This window comes from Erinaceus europaeus, chromosome 17 (genome assembly GCF_950295315.1).
Source record: "Erinaceus europaeus chromosome 17, mEriEur2.1, whole genome shotgun sequence".
NCBI classification, from domain to species: domain Eukaryota; kingdom Metazoa; phylum Chordata; class Mammalia; order Eulipotyphla; family Erinaceidae; genus Erinaceus; species Erinaceus europaeus.
In genome coordinates this window covers 17,434,674-17,450,317 of record NC_080178.1, presented here as the reverse complement: position 1 = coordinate 17,450,317, position 15,644 = coordinate 17,434,674, and the positions used below count along the sequence as shown (strand labels likewise).

At 52.9% G+C, this 15,644-nt stretch overlaps 1 protein-coding gene across 1 annotated transcript in view; it reads right to left on the bottom strand.

The window, feature by feature from the left end:
- The window catches only part of ALX4 (ALX homeobox 4), a 55,837-nt gene extending 53,569 nt beyond the window's left edge, over nucleotides 1–2,268 (bottom strand). The window contains exon 1 of the mRNA XM_007519105.2: nucleotides 1,700–2,268. Within this exon, the coding sequence (XP_007519167.1) occupies nucleotides 1,700–2,147 (448 nt within the window). The 5' untranslated portion in view covers nucleotides 2,148–2,268. The remainder of the gene's footprint in view (nucleotides 1–1,699) is intronic.
- Nucleotides 2,269–15,644: the final 13,376 nt, after the last annotated feature.

The window sequence follows — 15,644 nt, the reverse complement described above, 5'->3', positions numbered from 1 at the left end:
AGACTGCTGCAGGTGGGGGGCCAGCCCCTTTCCTTCTGGGCCTGTCAGCATCCCCTAGACAAGAACTTGGAAGCCACTTGGGGTCTTTGGTTGCCCAACATCTTGGCCTCTTCACAAGCCTCAATGGTAATTTCCTTCAAGTACAAAAAACCAGCACTGTGGGAGTGGAAAGGCCAGAGTCCCAGGTTGCACAATGGAACTCCAGCTCCATTATGTCCTCCCACATAGTAGTCCCCAGTGACAGGGATGAGGAAGAAGTTTGAGCCCCAAGCTGGCCCATGGCCAGCCCTCCAGGAAGTCTTCCAGAAGTCCTCCAGGAAGGAGCACCTGCATGAGTGTGTCTGTACAGGGAGAGGGAGAGAGGGAAGTTGAGGGAGCAGAAGAATGCCCCTGGGATCTGTCTCAATCTGCCCCCACAGCCTGGGCTCCAGGGCATAAAAGTGTGGCTGTGTTAGACCCCACCCCAGGCCCACAGTGACAACCACGGGTACCTTAACCTTGTTGGTTCATGAAGAAGAACTTGTGTGTGTATGTAGATTGCCAGTGTAGACAAAGGCAGGCAGATGTGTGTTTGTGCTTTTCAGGACGTACCTACGAACTGGAACTGCTTCTGAGCCGGCTGGAGTGTGAGAAAGTGCTTATCTTGGGGTATTCTGCTAAAGAATTGAGCCACCCAGGCCTCAAGAGGTCCCATTGCTGCCCCCAGTCCTGGGGACTCTCATCCCACTAGGTGGGTGCAACCAAAGTCACTGCTAAGGCAGCACCAGACCTCTCTCCCCAGACCCACCCACCCCTCTCTAGGGCCCCTGCCTGAAGGCCAAGTCCTCAATGGTGGACTAGCCTAGGGGCGATCTCTCCTTGCCTCCTGGATTTCTGTCCTGGCAGGTTTCGGACTGGTCAGGCTCTGTGGACTGCAAGGCCTTGGCTCCCAGGCGCTCTGTGCTCAGGCCGCCCTTGAGACTCTCCGGGCCCATTGCTCGAGTCAGGCCCAGGCCTGCCGCCACGTTCAAGGGGGCTTGGAGGTCATTTAGGCCTCGGGTTCACTGTGGGCCCAGATCAGGACCCAGAACCTTCCCACTTCCCACAACAACTCCTGCCTGGCTGCCAGGGTCCATCGGAAACCTTTGTTCTGAAGCCTAGGGGACTGACTAGAGACCCTCCCGGGAACTCGGGGCGGCTGCTCCCCAAGGCCAGCCGAGCTCTGGGCCCCGAGTACTCGGCTCTTCCGCGGCCCGAGGTGACGGGAAGCGGTCCCCGTGGGGCGCCTCAGCCCCTTGGCTTAGCGGGTGCGCTCAGGGCACCACACCTGCGGCGCTCCCACCTGCGGCGCCTCCTAGCCAAGGCGATCAAAGTTTCCCTGCCCTGGCGCCCTAGCCGTGCGCCCCTGCGCAACGCAGGGACCTCGCTCAGCCTAGAGCCTGTGCGCATCGCCCCAGCCGAGCCGACACTCTTTTCCAAGCTAATTGTCGGGGGGGGGGGGGGGGGAATCTTGTCGGGGGCGGAGAGACCAGCTAGCGAGAGAGTGTGAGAGCCCCACGTTCCGCGCTTCAGCCCAGGGGCGCGGGACGGACCCCCGGGTCAGTCGCAGCAGCGGGTCCGATCCTCGATTTCCCACCCTGCCCTTTCCAGCCTTCTCGCGCGTAGGGCGGATTTGGGGGTGCAGGGCCCCCAGCCCCGAGGGCCCCGCACGTGCACTCACCGTAGCAGGGGACTTGCAGGGCCGCGTTGTGGCCGCCGCTGCCTTCCGAGAGTTTGAGGCCGCCGGCCGGGGGCGTCTTGCAGGCGCCCCGCTGCAGGTAGAGGTGCGCCTGCGAGGCGGGCTGAGGGGCAGGCTGCGGGGCTGGGGGCTGGGGGGCAGGGGGCGGCGGCGGGAACTTGCCGAAGGAGCCCCGCGCCCCGGGCCCGCCGTCCAGGGGCGCCGCCAGGTCCTGCTGCTCCGCGCCGTAGCGGGCCCGGCCCTTGGCGTCCCCGAACCCCTGGCCCTTGGCGGCCGTGGTGCCCGCCAGGAAAGCTGCGCCGAACTTGTCTCCGCCCGGGTACGCACGGAAAGGGGACGAGCCCTCGCGGCTCTGCGACACCGGGCTGTAGTAGGCGTCCATCGCGGCCGCCGGGGACTCGCAGAAGGAGACGCAGGTCTCCGCATTCATGCCGGGCGGGCTCCGGCGGCGGGCTGAGGGCCGGGGCACAGCAGGAGCGCGGGGAACCCACCGCGCCGGGCCCAGATCCCAGACACCGGGAGACGGTGACTGCGCCCCCAAGCCGGCTTGCTCGCTCTCCTCCTCCTCCTCCTCCTCCTCCTCCTCCTCCTCCTCCTCCTCCTCCTCCTCCTCCTCCTTCTCTCCCTCTCTCTCTGTCTCCCTCTTCCTCCCTCCCTCTCCCTCTCTCCCTCTCCCTTTTTTCACTGTCTCCTCTCTCTCCTCTCCCTCCCTCCTCTAACACACACACTCTCCCCTCCTCTCGCGTTCCTCTCTCCTGTCTCTCTTCTGTCTTCTCTCTCTCTTCTTTCTCACAGCTGACTCAGAGCAAGAACCGAGAGCAGAAAAGAGAGAGAGAGAGAGAGAGAGAGAGAGAGAGAAAGAAAGAAAGAAAGAAAATAAAGAGAAAAGAAAAGAAAAGGAGTTCAGATGGTTCGGGAAGTTGACCAGGTCTCCGAAGCCCTCACTGAAGCGGAAAAAGAGAGGGAGACAGCGAGAGTGACTTTTCTTCCCCTCACCCCCAGCTCCCCACACTCTGGCTCGCTCCTTCCTTCTCCACTCCTCCTCCTCTATCTTCCAACCGTCTTGGCCCCTCCTACCCTCTTTCTTAAGAAGATGCTACGAACTCGCTCCCTCGCTGGGGGATTCAAGCAGGAGGCGCCCGGAGGTCTTTCCGATGGGGGGTGGGGAATGAGCCCGTACACCCCCCCCCCCGAATTCCCTAGGGCTCCGGGGCCGCGAGGGGTGGGGGCTAGGCTGAGAATTTGTGGGTCCGAGCTTTGACTTAGGGGAGAGAAGCCGAACGAAACTTTAGTGACAGATTTAAAAAGAAGTGAGGGAGGAAAAAAAAAAAAAAACTAACAGGTTTTGACATTTGGAATCTGATGGGCCGCTGGCCTGGGGTGCAGGGGAGCCATTCGGACACTTCCGGGACAGTTTGGCAGCGCACCAGGGGCCTTCCCACTGGGGCCTGTCCCCCTTGCCCCCGCGCCGCGATCTCGGTCCCTGCAGGAAATTAACACTAGCGCCACAGCCGCCTGGGCCTGGCCACTCCGCAGCACCTTAACTATTTACCTCTCCTGGAAAGGTGCTTGCTGGGTGCCCTTGACTGGGGCGCTGCGGGACTGCCCCCTTCCTTGGGGGGGGGGCGCCCAGTTCTGGTTTGTTGCGAATTCGAGGCCCGCTGACCCGCCTGTCACCGCCGCAAGTCTCCAGCTCACTGGAGGTCCAGGCTGCCCCGGTCTCCTCTGCCCGTGGCCTTAGTGTCCCCGACTATAAAACGAATAGCTGGCATTTTCCTCTCAGAGGCCCGCTAGGTACCCCAGAACCTAGCCACAGTAACGGGGTACAGAGCATAGATGGCTGCACCCAGGCCTTTCCATGCCGCTAGACACCCACGGTGCCCCACTAACGCAAAGAGGCGAAAAACCGCAGCCAGTAAAGCCAGGCTCAGCAACGTGCCGCCACCCCGCTGGGAAGAAGCCCTGGCTGCCCTGGAACCCAGGTCTGGGCTGGCTCCACACAGACCTGGCAAGGAGTAGAGGGTTCACTGTGGAAGACACGGTTTGAAGGACAGTGGTTGGAGCCGCTCTCTTGCCAAAGGTCAGGGGAAATAACCTGAATCAGGACGCACCTCCTGGCAGGCTGGGATGGGGCAGAGAGAGGGTTCTGAACACCTGGACAGGCAATTGTGGATCAGAAGTCAATTTTCTGCAGGGAAGGTCTCCTACAAACAAACAAACAAAAATAACCCATTATTATACACATTGTAATCTCAGCCCCACTGACTTCATCCATCGATATGTCTGCTCAGCCCTGGGTCAGGGGAGCCCACATCTGGTTTCCATCCAGGCTTACCTTGAAGTGTTCTTTAATAAAGATATTCCTCCTTCCTGGGCCAGGCCTTGGGGCAAACCTCTCCCCCAAGCCATGTGAGAAGGTCATACTGAGCTCTGGCAGTGCCACAAATTGTGCCACCACAAGTCACCCACCGGTCACCCGGCCCCTGGGGACACCTAGCAATCCTCAGGCAGGGTTGATCATACCCATTTAGAAGATGGGCAGACTGAAGCTCAGAGAAGCCAACGGAAGTGTGTACCTGGAACAAACAGAGCCGGAAGCCCTTCCTAACACACTTGCCCTGGGAAGCTGCTTTCAGTTTTCAGAACCTGCCAGGTTCTTCATGAGCTGCACAGCCTAGGGGGTTCCCTTTACCTGGGATCCCCACTCATCTCCTCTCTGCTAAAAAAAAGGAGGGGAAGGGGAGTACCTCCTTCACCTCTCTGTTTGGTCTGCCCCTTTTTTGCATTCCTGTCCTAGAACTGGGTTGTTTGAAGGCCAAGGTCAGAGGCCATTTCAGCCTGGGGCCATGGGAGGGTGCCCCCAAGGCAGCTGCACTTAGAGCCCCCCAAATATTGGTGGTTGAGAATACTGAACTCCTTCTACTGCACAGCAGGGTACAAGCACCTTTGGTTTCCTCTCTCTCCAAGGAGAAATGATGGCTCCTCTCAGGCCCCCTTCCAATGACTCAAAGGAGAAATTTTAAGAGCTTGCTGGCCTCTCCTGGGCTTCATGAGAGAGAGAACAGTGAGTTCCCTCAGAGCTGGGCCCTGGCCTGTCTTGTTTACCACAGGGCTTGGCACAAATGTAAGTGTTCAGAAAGTGTGTGGAAGAAATGAATGGGAATGCATGGGGTCCAGGGGCTCAGTGGAACATTTTTGCCAAGGAGGCTCTTGCTAAGCTAACAGGCTACTGCTGTGCCTTTTCCTGTGTGCCCAGGGTCTGGCTACTAGCACCCAGATGGTGCCCACAACCTCTCTAGGTCTCCCTGCCCTTCAGATTCCTGACCTTGACTCAAGAGAAAGACAGTGAGAAAAGCAATGCTTAGAGGATGGGGTGTGAGGAAGGAGGATTGCTGAGAGGGTACCAAATTCTCACTGACTTCCATGTTTGGTGAAGAAAAAAAAATCTTTGTGGGTCAAGTCTTCCCACCTACTCACCCTGTGATTTTTTTATTGGCTGCTTAATTGGTACCTCTTTTAAAAAGTATTTAAACAATTATTTTGGATAGCGACAGAAATTGAGAGGGAAGGGGGGGAGAGAGAGACCTGCAGCACTGTTTCACCACTCATGAAGACCCCCCCCCCCCCCCGCTGGTGGGGAATGTAATCTTGAACTGAATCTATACACACTATAATGTATGTGCCACCACTCAGCTGTTAATTAATGCCTCTTTTAAAAAATATTATATATATATATATTTATTTATTAGATAGAGATATCCAGAAATTGAGAAGAAGAGAAGAGGATGATAGAGGAGACAGACAGACTCCTGCAACACTGCTTCACTACTCATGAAGCTTTCCCCATGCAGGTGGGGAGCAGGGGCTAGAACTTGGGTCCTCGGGCTTTGTATCATGCATGCTTAACTAGGTGTGCCACCACCTGGCCCAATTATTGCCTCTTTATCCAACCTTTTCCTGGCCACCTGGGAGGGGGTTTGGATCCTGAGCATTCTGGCTCTGCATTAGAAGACCTCAACTGGACTCTGTCCTGGTGTGTTGAGGTCATTCTTCCTTACAACTAACACGAGAACTTCTGCCTTTCTACCTTTTACCACAGGGACAGACTCCAAAGTGTGTCCTCAAGTGAGGGATTACCTGTGACCATTTGAGGACATTCTGGGTGTGTCATTAACCACCAAATCTCCACTCCTAAAACCTTTTGAATGCAGGTGTATCTGTGTGTGTGTGTGTGTGTGTGTGTGTGTGTGTGCGCGCGCGTGCTAGTAAGTATAATTGATTTTTTTTCTCTGCATGTTCCATCACTTGCTCTCCAATGCTTCATCCCATCTGCTGCCACCCATCTACCCACCCATCTAGGAAAGTCGAATCATTCCTACCCAGTCCCAGCTGTAAGGCAGAGGCCACCAAAGCTTGGTTCTACCCTAGATCTCTGCTATCCAGCATGTTATTTCATCCTATCCAAAGCACCCCTCCACTGGATTTTGTTTCATTGCCTACCTGTTGGGGTAGGTGAAGTCCCCCTGCTTCAGGGCTAACACCTTCACCCTGGGGGTGGGGTAGGCGTAAGCTGCCCCCTTCTCTCCTCCCTTTCTTTCAAGTCCTAGTTCTCAGGAAATCAGCTTCTCCTTTCCTTGACACTCAGCACACAGCCCAGGGAGAGGGATGTTCTCAGCCTACTCTGGGAGGCTGCCTTCACCACCCTAACCATTGCGCTACAGTGCTCCTCAGCAGTGTGCTGACCTGACACCTTTCTCTCCCACTGCCTGATCTTCTGGACCTCTCTCTATAGCCTCCCCAGAGGAAGCACAGTCATTAGCATATGGCAAGACTCAGTAAACATCTGTTGGGTGAATGAGGGAACAAATCCTTAAAGGAGTGCGCATGTGATTAGTGGGGAGCATTGGCTCGGGTGTGGAGGGCAGATGCCCAGTTCCTGTGGCTCCAGACTGGAGCCCTTGAGGCCAAGGATGGGGACTAAGCTGGCTGGGATGAGGAGGCATAGCAAACACTTTTCCCATGCCAAGGGAAAGACAGACACTAAGATGTCCCCTTGGGTCGGCTCTCCTCTCTCCTCTGTGTACCCTTCCTCCCGCTGAGGTTCTGCCCAAGTTGGACAGTGATACTGTCTGGATTTGTTCTTCCAGCACCAGGGGGGCTAACCCACTATGCTGCAGATGACCTCAGTCCATAGCCCCTAGAGTGAGCTTCTGGTGTGAGCAGCCTGGGCCCATCCCCACCTCAGTCCTTGGATACTACTTGGCTTGGAAATGACACCCTGTGGGGCCTGGTAAAGGTGTACCCAGTTGGATTTTGGATGCACACAAGGATCAGGGTTCAAAGTCCCCAGTCCCTACCTGCAGGGCGGGAGCTTCATGAGTGGTGAAGCAGGGCTGCAGGTATCTCTCCACCTCCCCTCAATTTCTCTCTGTCCTATCATATATAAAGTATCATATAGATATATATATAGTATATATGAGTGAATCATATGTATTTATATATACATATATGAGTTATATATATGAAATAACAATCTGCAAGAGGCAGATGGCAACAGAGAATGTTCAGAAGGTTATAGCTAAAGAATATTTGGGGGTGTTGAGCAGTGGTGGGCCAGGCTAAGAACATATAGTACAAAGTGAAAGGATCTCTGTTAGAGCCTGCTGGGGTGGCGGGGGTCACTTCACAAAGGGTGAAGCAGGTCTCTGCAAGTGTCTAACTTTCTCTCTTCCTATCTATCTCCCTCTCCCCTCTTAATTTCTCTCTGTCCTGTCCAATAAAATGGGGGGAGGGGTGACCGCCTAACGCTCCAGGAACATCAACATAATCTTGGCAATGTTCTTTTCTTTTCTTTTCTTTTCTTCTTTTCTTTGTTTGCACAATGGTATCTTTGCAGCCCTCACAACAGCCTGATGGTAGTTCTTCTGTTCTCGGGTTACAATGACAGAAACAAATAAACACCCTAAAGCACAGAGAAGTGAAGAGATGGCTTCAGGTTGTATATCAAGAAGGATTCGAACTCAGGTGGTCCAATCTCACAGCTCGTGCTCTGGACCTGATCAACAGACTCTCTGACTTCTCTCTGGAAGGATGGGCTTGGTTCCTGGCCTCACGGGGCCTGTGGGGCGTGCACAGAGAAGTTTCCATTTCTGAGTCCGGCTGGGGACCTGGAGCTCTGGGCAGGCCTGGACACACTCAAGGACTCACTGTGTCCACCCTCGGGCGCCGAGATCGAGCCACGCCAAACCCCAGCTTTTTACATCCAACATTCAGCGGCCCAACACTGTCCAGCCCCCCACCCTCTGCCCCGGGACGCCGGGTCTGTGCGCTCTGCGGGGCGAGCTGCCCTCGGGTCACCGGCGCCCCCTGTCTGTGGAGCGAGGTCGGACGCACAGCGCCTCCGGCGGTTCCCTGGGCGCTGGGGCCTCGGGCCTCCCCGGTGTTGCCGGCGGGCTCAGAGCCGGTGCTCGCGGCGGGGGTGGGGGGGCTGTCCACCCTTTACCTGGACCGCGGTCCCCACTTACATCCGGGCCTCTACCCGGATTTAGGTGCTTGGCATTTTTCTCAATGGTGGCTTCACATGTACCAAGGTAATGACTTTCTTCTCCTCTTCTTCCTCCTCTTCTCCTCCTCTCCCTCTTCTTCTGCTCTCTCTCTCTCTCTCTCTCTCTCTTTCTCTTTCTCTCTCTCTCTCTCTCTTTCTCTCTCTCTCTCTCTCTCTCTCTTTCTCCTTGCTAAATACATAAATCTTCCCCCCCCTTTGTTTTAAAGGAATCTTGCCTGCATTTAGAGACACACCTTCATTAAAGAGGAAGAGAGCACTTTCTAGATTGTTCTTGTGGGCTGGAGAGACAGATTCTCATGCCAGAGGCACCAAAAGGTCCCAGGTTCGGTCCCTAAGCTGGAGCTGAGCAATGCTCTGGGGAAAAAAAAACAACTTGAGCAACTAGAATGTTCTCTCGGCACACCTAGGTCTAGCGCAGCAGAGAAGGAAGCGCTAAGTGGGAGGGAGGGATGGGAGCTGGGGATTATTGTGCGTCTAGGCTCCCACAGCTAGGACCACACCATGTACCCCACCCCGGATGCTCTGTGAGGTCTCCCTTCCAGTTCTCGGGGTGCTGGGTGCTTCTATTGTACAGGCTGGGGTTCCTTCTAAAGGCGCAGGCCAGGAGGATGAAACCTGGTCGCTGCACCCCCCTTGCAAGGGCGAGGCCGGAGTGCAGAATGCGGAGAGCTCGGAGGTTGGTTAGGTTGGCTGGGGTCGGCTGAGCCCCGTGGTAAAACCAGCTACTGGCACCAGAAGCCTTTCAGTGGGGCCCAATCCTGCGTACCCCTTGGTCCCAGCCAGGAGAGTTCGGATTATTCATATCTAGAGATATAACACCAAGTTCAGCCAGGTGTTTGGACTGAAGCCCCTGCCTGTCTCTGCTCCCCTGTCCATTCTTTACCCAAATGGGGCCTCTCATGTCTAGAGAAGTGACTGTAAGAGAGCTGTTGGGGCCCGGGGAAGGGTAGCCCAATATGCATCTCACTTGTTCTGGTGTCCTGGGTACCTTGAGGGCATGAAGGAGATAGGGGCTTCTTTAATGGAGAAGTGGGGTGTTCAGGACTAGAATGGTACCTTGGGCGCTCTCACTCTGGGTGTCTACTTTTGCAGGCTTCTGGGGTTAGCACTTTCAAAGGAGTCTCAAAAGGCCCTGAATTCCTCTCCCCGCAAGACGAAGTTCTACTGGTCTGGGCAGAGCAGAGTGGTCCATTGGATCAAAACAAAGGTCTCCCCAAATCTTCTCTGTTCCCCTAGATGAGCATGCTTCCCTATTCCCTCTCTGTAGCCTCTTTCATGGAAAGCCGAGTGAAAATCTCTCTCTCTTTCTCTCTCTCTCTCTCTTTTTCTCTCTCTCTCTCTTCCTTTCTTCCACCCCTGTAGAAAACTGGGCTGGAGGAGGGAGAGGGGGAGGGGCAGGCTTCCTGATCTCTAGCTGGGCACTCCGGACCCCCTCACCCCATACTCTTCTTCTCTCCTGAACCCTCCCTCCCAGTCTATCTGCACATTCACACACTCTCAGCCTGGTGTGTATGTGACCCACAATTTCCCTTTCTCCTCCCCTCCAACTTCTAGGGTCACAGTCCTTCTTCTCTAAGGCTTCATTTGTCCATGAGCCCCGCCCCCCAGCACCAAGAGTTTGGCAGCTGTGTGAACTCTGATTCCAGCGCTCCCTTCCTCCCCCCTCCCTGCACCACGTGGAGTGTGCTCCTCTTGAACAGCGGTGGTGGTGAGGGGGAGAGCTTCTGGGGTTCTCAGGGACTAGGATGGGGCTGAAAGTCTCAAGTGGGGGGTCATTGGGGTGACACCTGGGGCTGGAGAAGGTGGAGGAAGAGGAGGCAACAAAATGCTATCATAGTAATTCTGTTAGAAGTCAAGCTCTCTACTCAAGTTTGTCCAGATTGGGACTATGCTATGTGGGCCTTTAGTTCCCTCTTCTGCAAAGTGGGGTTCATAACTGCACCTCCATTATGGGCTTGCTGCCAAGACTAAAAGAGACCACTATCATAGGGGACTTTCTTTTTTTATTTTTATTTTTTAACATTTATTTATTTATTTATTTATTCATTCCCTTCTGTTGCCCTTTTTGTTTTATTGTTGTAGTTATTATTGTTGTTGTTATTGATGTCATTGTTGTTGATAGGATAGAGAAATGGAGAGAGGAGGGGAAGATGGGGGAGGGGGAGAGACACCTGCAGACCCGCTTCACCAGTTGTGAAACGACTCTTCTGCAGGTGGGGAGCGAAGGGCTTTAACTGGGATCTTTACCCCCGTCCTTGTGTTATTTTGTCTACCAGGGCTTTCTTTGCCTGTCCACCACTCCCAGCAGATTACCTCCCCCCTTTTTCCCAGATTAATTGTACATTATATTAAAGAGACAGCCCTGCAGATTAATTTACCCTAATAGGGAGAAAGTAGACAGACAACAACAATAGCAGTGGCAACAATAACAACAACAAACTCAACAGAATGGGAAAATAAATGGCTTCCAGGAGCAGTGGATTCATAGTGCAGGCACTGAGCCAAAGCGATAACCCTGAAGGCAAAAAGAAAAAAAAATAACAAAAACAATAAATTCTCCCCAATCCAGAAACACCAGTTGGTTCTTTCTTTAACTGCTAGGAAGTCCCTTCTCCTTCTGACCACAAGTGCTCCTGGGTAGGGACTTTGGAAAGACAATGCTAGAGAAATTCCTTACTCCCATGATCCTCCCCTTCAGTGTCAAGTGGAGGGAGGTAGTGGACAGGACATGGAGAGTCTGGTTTGTGTGCCAGTGGGTGCTTAGGGGAGCAGGATCCTTGCCCATCAGCCCTCTTTTCCTTGCTCTACCCACTTGACCATTTAAGCACCACCACCATTGTGAAAATTGGAGGGGGAGACAGAAGCCCCCCAAAGTGATGCCTTGCACAAAGTCTCACTGAGAGCAAGAGTTCAGGGCACCCTTCCAATATAGGGATCCACAGCTCCCAATCCTGCTGGGTATCCTTGTTCCTGAGGCAGTCAGTGCTGGGACCTCAAAGGTGCTGGTGGGGAGAGGCTGACATTGGCACCCTCTGCCTGCACCCCCTCCCCTAGACCCACTGCCTGCCACAGGGACAAAGATACCCACTGGGAGGTCTCCAGCTGGGCACATATTCTGATCTGCATAATCCCAAGGCTTGTGATTGACAAGGAGGAGGGAGGGGAGGAGAGGGCAAAGAAAAGGAGGGGTAAGGGGGGGCAGGCCCAGGGGAATTCCAGAGAGAAGTACTTGAGTGATTTCAGTTTCTAGAGACAAGAGGAGAGATAGTTGTGAAGGATTCTCAGCACAGCACTGCCTGACACATAGTAGGTGCTCAGTCAGTCGTGGTGGTGATTATGTTTCCATCACCTCCGGTTCTCACCAGCTTTCCCATCAGGTCTGTGTCACTGCTAGTACTGAGTGTGCTTGCCCTTGACCTCCCTCCCATGGAAGGTTCTGCTCTCCCTGGGGCCTTAGCGGCCTGGCCACATTGCCCAGAGGTGCCAGTGGCCCAGGATGCACAGCTCCAGGTAAACCAAAGGCACCTTTCTTCTGACTGACCTCTCAGACAAGGAGTGGGACATAGGAAGGGCAGGAGAAGAGCTGAGGCTCAGGTCCCAAGCACAGTACAGTTTTGAGGTTCTGCACCCAATTTTTTTAAAAAAAAAATTGTTTATAAAAAGGGAATACTGACAAAAACCATAAGATAAGAGGGGTACAACTCCACACAATTCCTACCACCAGAACTCCATATCCCATCCCCTTCCCTCCCCAGATAGCTTTCCTAGTCTTTATCCCTCTGGAGTATGGACCCAGGGTCATAGTGGGATGCAGAAGGTGGAAGGTTTGGTTTCTATAATTGCTTCCCCACTGAACATGAGCATTGACAGGTTGGTCCATACTCCCAACCTGTCTCTTTCCCTAGTGGGGTGGGGCTCTGGGAACACACCCAAATCTTAAAGGAAAATTAGGTCCCAGATCCTGGTGCTTTGTTCAGGAAAACCAAAGATGCAGTTCATGAGATAGAAGAAACCATCATGTTCATCACTTGGAGACCCAGGTACAGCCCCAGGGAGTTTTTCTGAGAACTGGGGTCCCTGTGTTTCTGGAGTGCAGCCTTAGGGCCCTCAGCAGGAGGTAGGACCGAGCTCTACCCTCCACAGAAGGCCAGCTGCCCCCAAGCATGCAGGGACATGAGATCCCTCTAGGGCTGGTGGTGGACCCAACTCTGACCCCCAGGCCAATGCATTTTTATGGACACAGACTCCCTTACCCCAGGCAGGTTCTCCTTGAGTTTCAGGAGTGTTTGGGTACAAGGGAATTCTTAGCTGATCTCCTTAAGTGGAACTCATTTGCAGGCTGGGTTGGAGCTTTTTCCAAGGCTGGTTGACAACAGGCCAGCAACATAACCAGTCAGAGTGGAGACCCATCCAGGAGCTGCTGTCTTGGGCAGGTCACTGCTCTGTGGGCCTTAGTGTCCCTCTCTGAGCAGTGGTGGGTATCATTTCTATCTCTCAGGGAGGTTGGGATAACAAGGGTCACAGGAGCAGGTGGTTCCTTAACTCCAGTTCCTAATCCTCTTGTGGCCAGAGAAAGGTTTGATATCTGTGTGTGTGGGTGGGGGGGACAGGTGAGAGAAGGGTCCCAAAGGTACTACATACCTCCAGTATCCATCATCTCATCCCACCGGGAACCCTGGGGGTCAGTTGTCTCATCACCCTTGCTGGGACCCTCGGACCCCCATATGTGACGCACAGGGACTTTCCAGAGCTTTGCTACTTTTAAAACAATCTATCAGTCAATCTACTTTGTCAGGAGGACTCTGTTTCAGCTTCCTGGGGTGAAGTGAGGGCCAAAATGAACTGTTGCTAAAGATGCACCTACTGTAGCAATGGTGCCCTCATCATCACTATTATTACTGCTTTTCTTATTATTAATTTAAATTGTGATAGAGATGGGAAGAAACAGGGGGAGGGAGAAAGACAGACACCTGCAGCCTGCTCCACCACTTATGAGGCTTCCCTCCTAAAGTTGAGGAACCGGGGGCTTGAACTCAGGTCCTCCTATATGGTTACATGTGTAATTTACTGGTTATGCCACTGCCAGCCCCACCTCCTTTTAAAAAAATATTTATTTATTTATTTATTTATTCTCTTTTGTTGCCCTTGTTTATTATAGTTATTGTTGTTGTTGTCATCATTGTTGGATAGGACAGAGAGAAATGGAGAGAGGAGGGGAAGACAGAGAGGGGGAGAGAAAGACAGACACCAAAGAAAGACCCGCCTCACTGCTGGTGAAGCGACTCCCCTGCAGGTGGGGAGCCGGGGGCTCAAACCGGGATCCTTACACCCATCCTCACACTTTGCGTCATGTGCGCTTAACCCGATGTGCTACCGCCGGACTCCCAACCTCCCTCCTTTTTAAAGGAGAGACTTGCACAATGTAAAGCCAACCATTTGAAAGTCAGTAATTCAATGGTGTTTCATAGGTGCTATGAAGCCACCATCTTGGTTTAGTTGCAAAACAGGTTAATTCACTCCCCCCAAATGACTACTTTCCCCTATTTTTTTAAAAAAATTATATTTATATATTTTCCCTTTTGTTGCCCTTGCTTTTTTATTGTTGTTGTAGTTATTATTGTTGTTGCTACTGATGTCATCTTTGTTAGATAGGACAGAGAGAAATGGAGAGAGGAGGAGAAAACAGAGAGGGGGAGAGAAAGAGAGACACCTGCAGGTCTGCTTCACAGCCTGTGAAGAGACTCTCCTACAGGTGGGGAGCCAGGGGCTAGAACCGGGATCCTTAACCCGGTCCTTGTGCTTTGCTCCATGTGCGCTTAAACCACTGAGCTACTGCCCAACTCCCTTTTTTAATTTTTTGCCTCCAGGGTTATTGCTGCATCTCCGCACCTGTATCTTGAATGCACTGCTCCTGGAAGCCATCCCCCCCCCCCTTTTGTTGCTCTTGTTGTTTTATTGTTGTTGTGGTTATTATTATTGTTGTTGTTATTGATGTCACTGTTGGATAGGACAGAAAGAAATGGAGAGAGGAGAAGAAGACAGAGAGGGGGAGAGAAAGATAGACACCTGCAGACCTGCTTCACCGCCTGTGAATCGATCGCCCTGTAGCTGGGGAGCCGGGGCTGGAACTGGGATCCTTATGCCGATCCTTGGGCTTTGCACCATGTACACGTACCACCGGATCCCCCTTTCTATTTTTTTAAAACTCTGTCCCCAAACCACTTTGGTGTTGGCCATCAGGTCCCCATGTCCTTTCACTCATCTTTCCAAAGCTTTTCAGAAGAGTTCACTTTCCTGGGCTGGGCATGGTGCACCCAGCTAAGCACACATATTGCCAAGCTCAACGACCCAGGTTTGAGCCCCTACTCCCCACCTGCAGGGTGTCTGCTTCACTAGCGATGAAGCAGGTCTGCTGTTGTCTATCTTTCTCTCCCTCTATCTCCCTGTACTCTCAATTTCTCTGTCCTAAATAAACAAAGCAAACAAACAAACAAACAAACAACAAAAAAAGGGCGGGGAGTAGTTGCGCAGTAGTCCAGAGGTTTAAGCGCACGTGGTGCAAAGCCCAAGGACCTGCTTAAGGATCCTGGTTCCCGCCCCCGGCTCCTCACCTGCAGGGGGTTGCCTCACAAGGGGTGAAGCAGGTCTGCAGGTGTCTTATTTTTCTCTCCCCCTGTCTTTCCCTCTTCTCTGGATTTCTCTCTGTCCTACCCAACAACAATGACAGCAACAACAAGAACAACAATGATAAATAAGGGCAACAAAAAGGGAAAAAATAGCCTCCAGGAGCAGTGGATTCCCAGCAATAACCCTGGAGGAAACGAAACAAAACAAAACGGAAAAATGTGCGTCACTGGCGAAGTTGGTCTCAGAGGATTAGGGAGCACAAGAAAGTGGGTTGGGTGGGAGGTGGGGTGCTTGATCAGTAGCCTGGATGATGGGAGGGGAATGAATTGGGAGCAGGACCACTGGGCCCAGGGGAAGGGTTTTGCTGGGCAGAACTGTAGGTACAAGTGTCACTCTGCAGAAGGGAACTCTCCAGACTACAAGTCTGTATCATTTCACACAAATGTTTACACCAGTGGCTTTAAGACTTTTTTTGGGGGGGGGGCTGGTGGGGGGAGTCACTGTTTGGATGATTTGAATAAAGCTCCAGAGCACCCCTCTGCATATTCCCAGGAAAAGAATTCTCAGCTTTATTCAATAATAACCACAACAACTATAAGACAACAAGGGCAACAAAAGAGAAAAAATATCCTGTAGGAGCAGTGGATTCCTGGTGCAGGCACCGAGCCCCAGCGATAACCCTGGAGGCAATAAATAAATAAATAGTAGATAAATAAAGGGTGAGTTGTTGTTGTT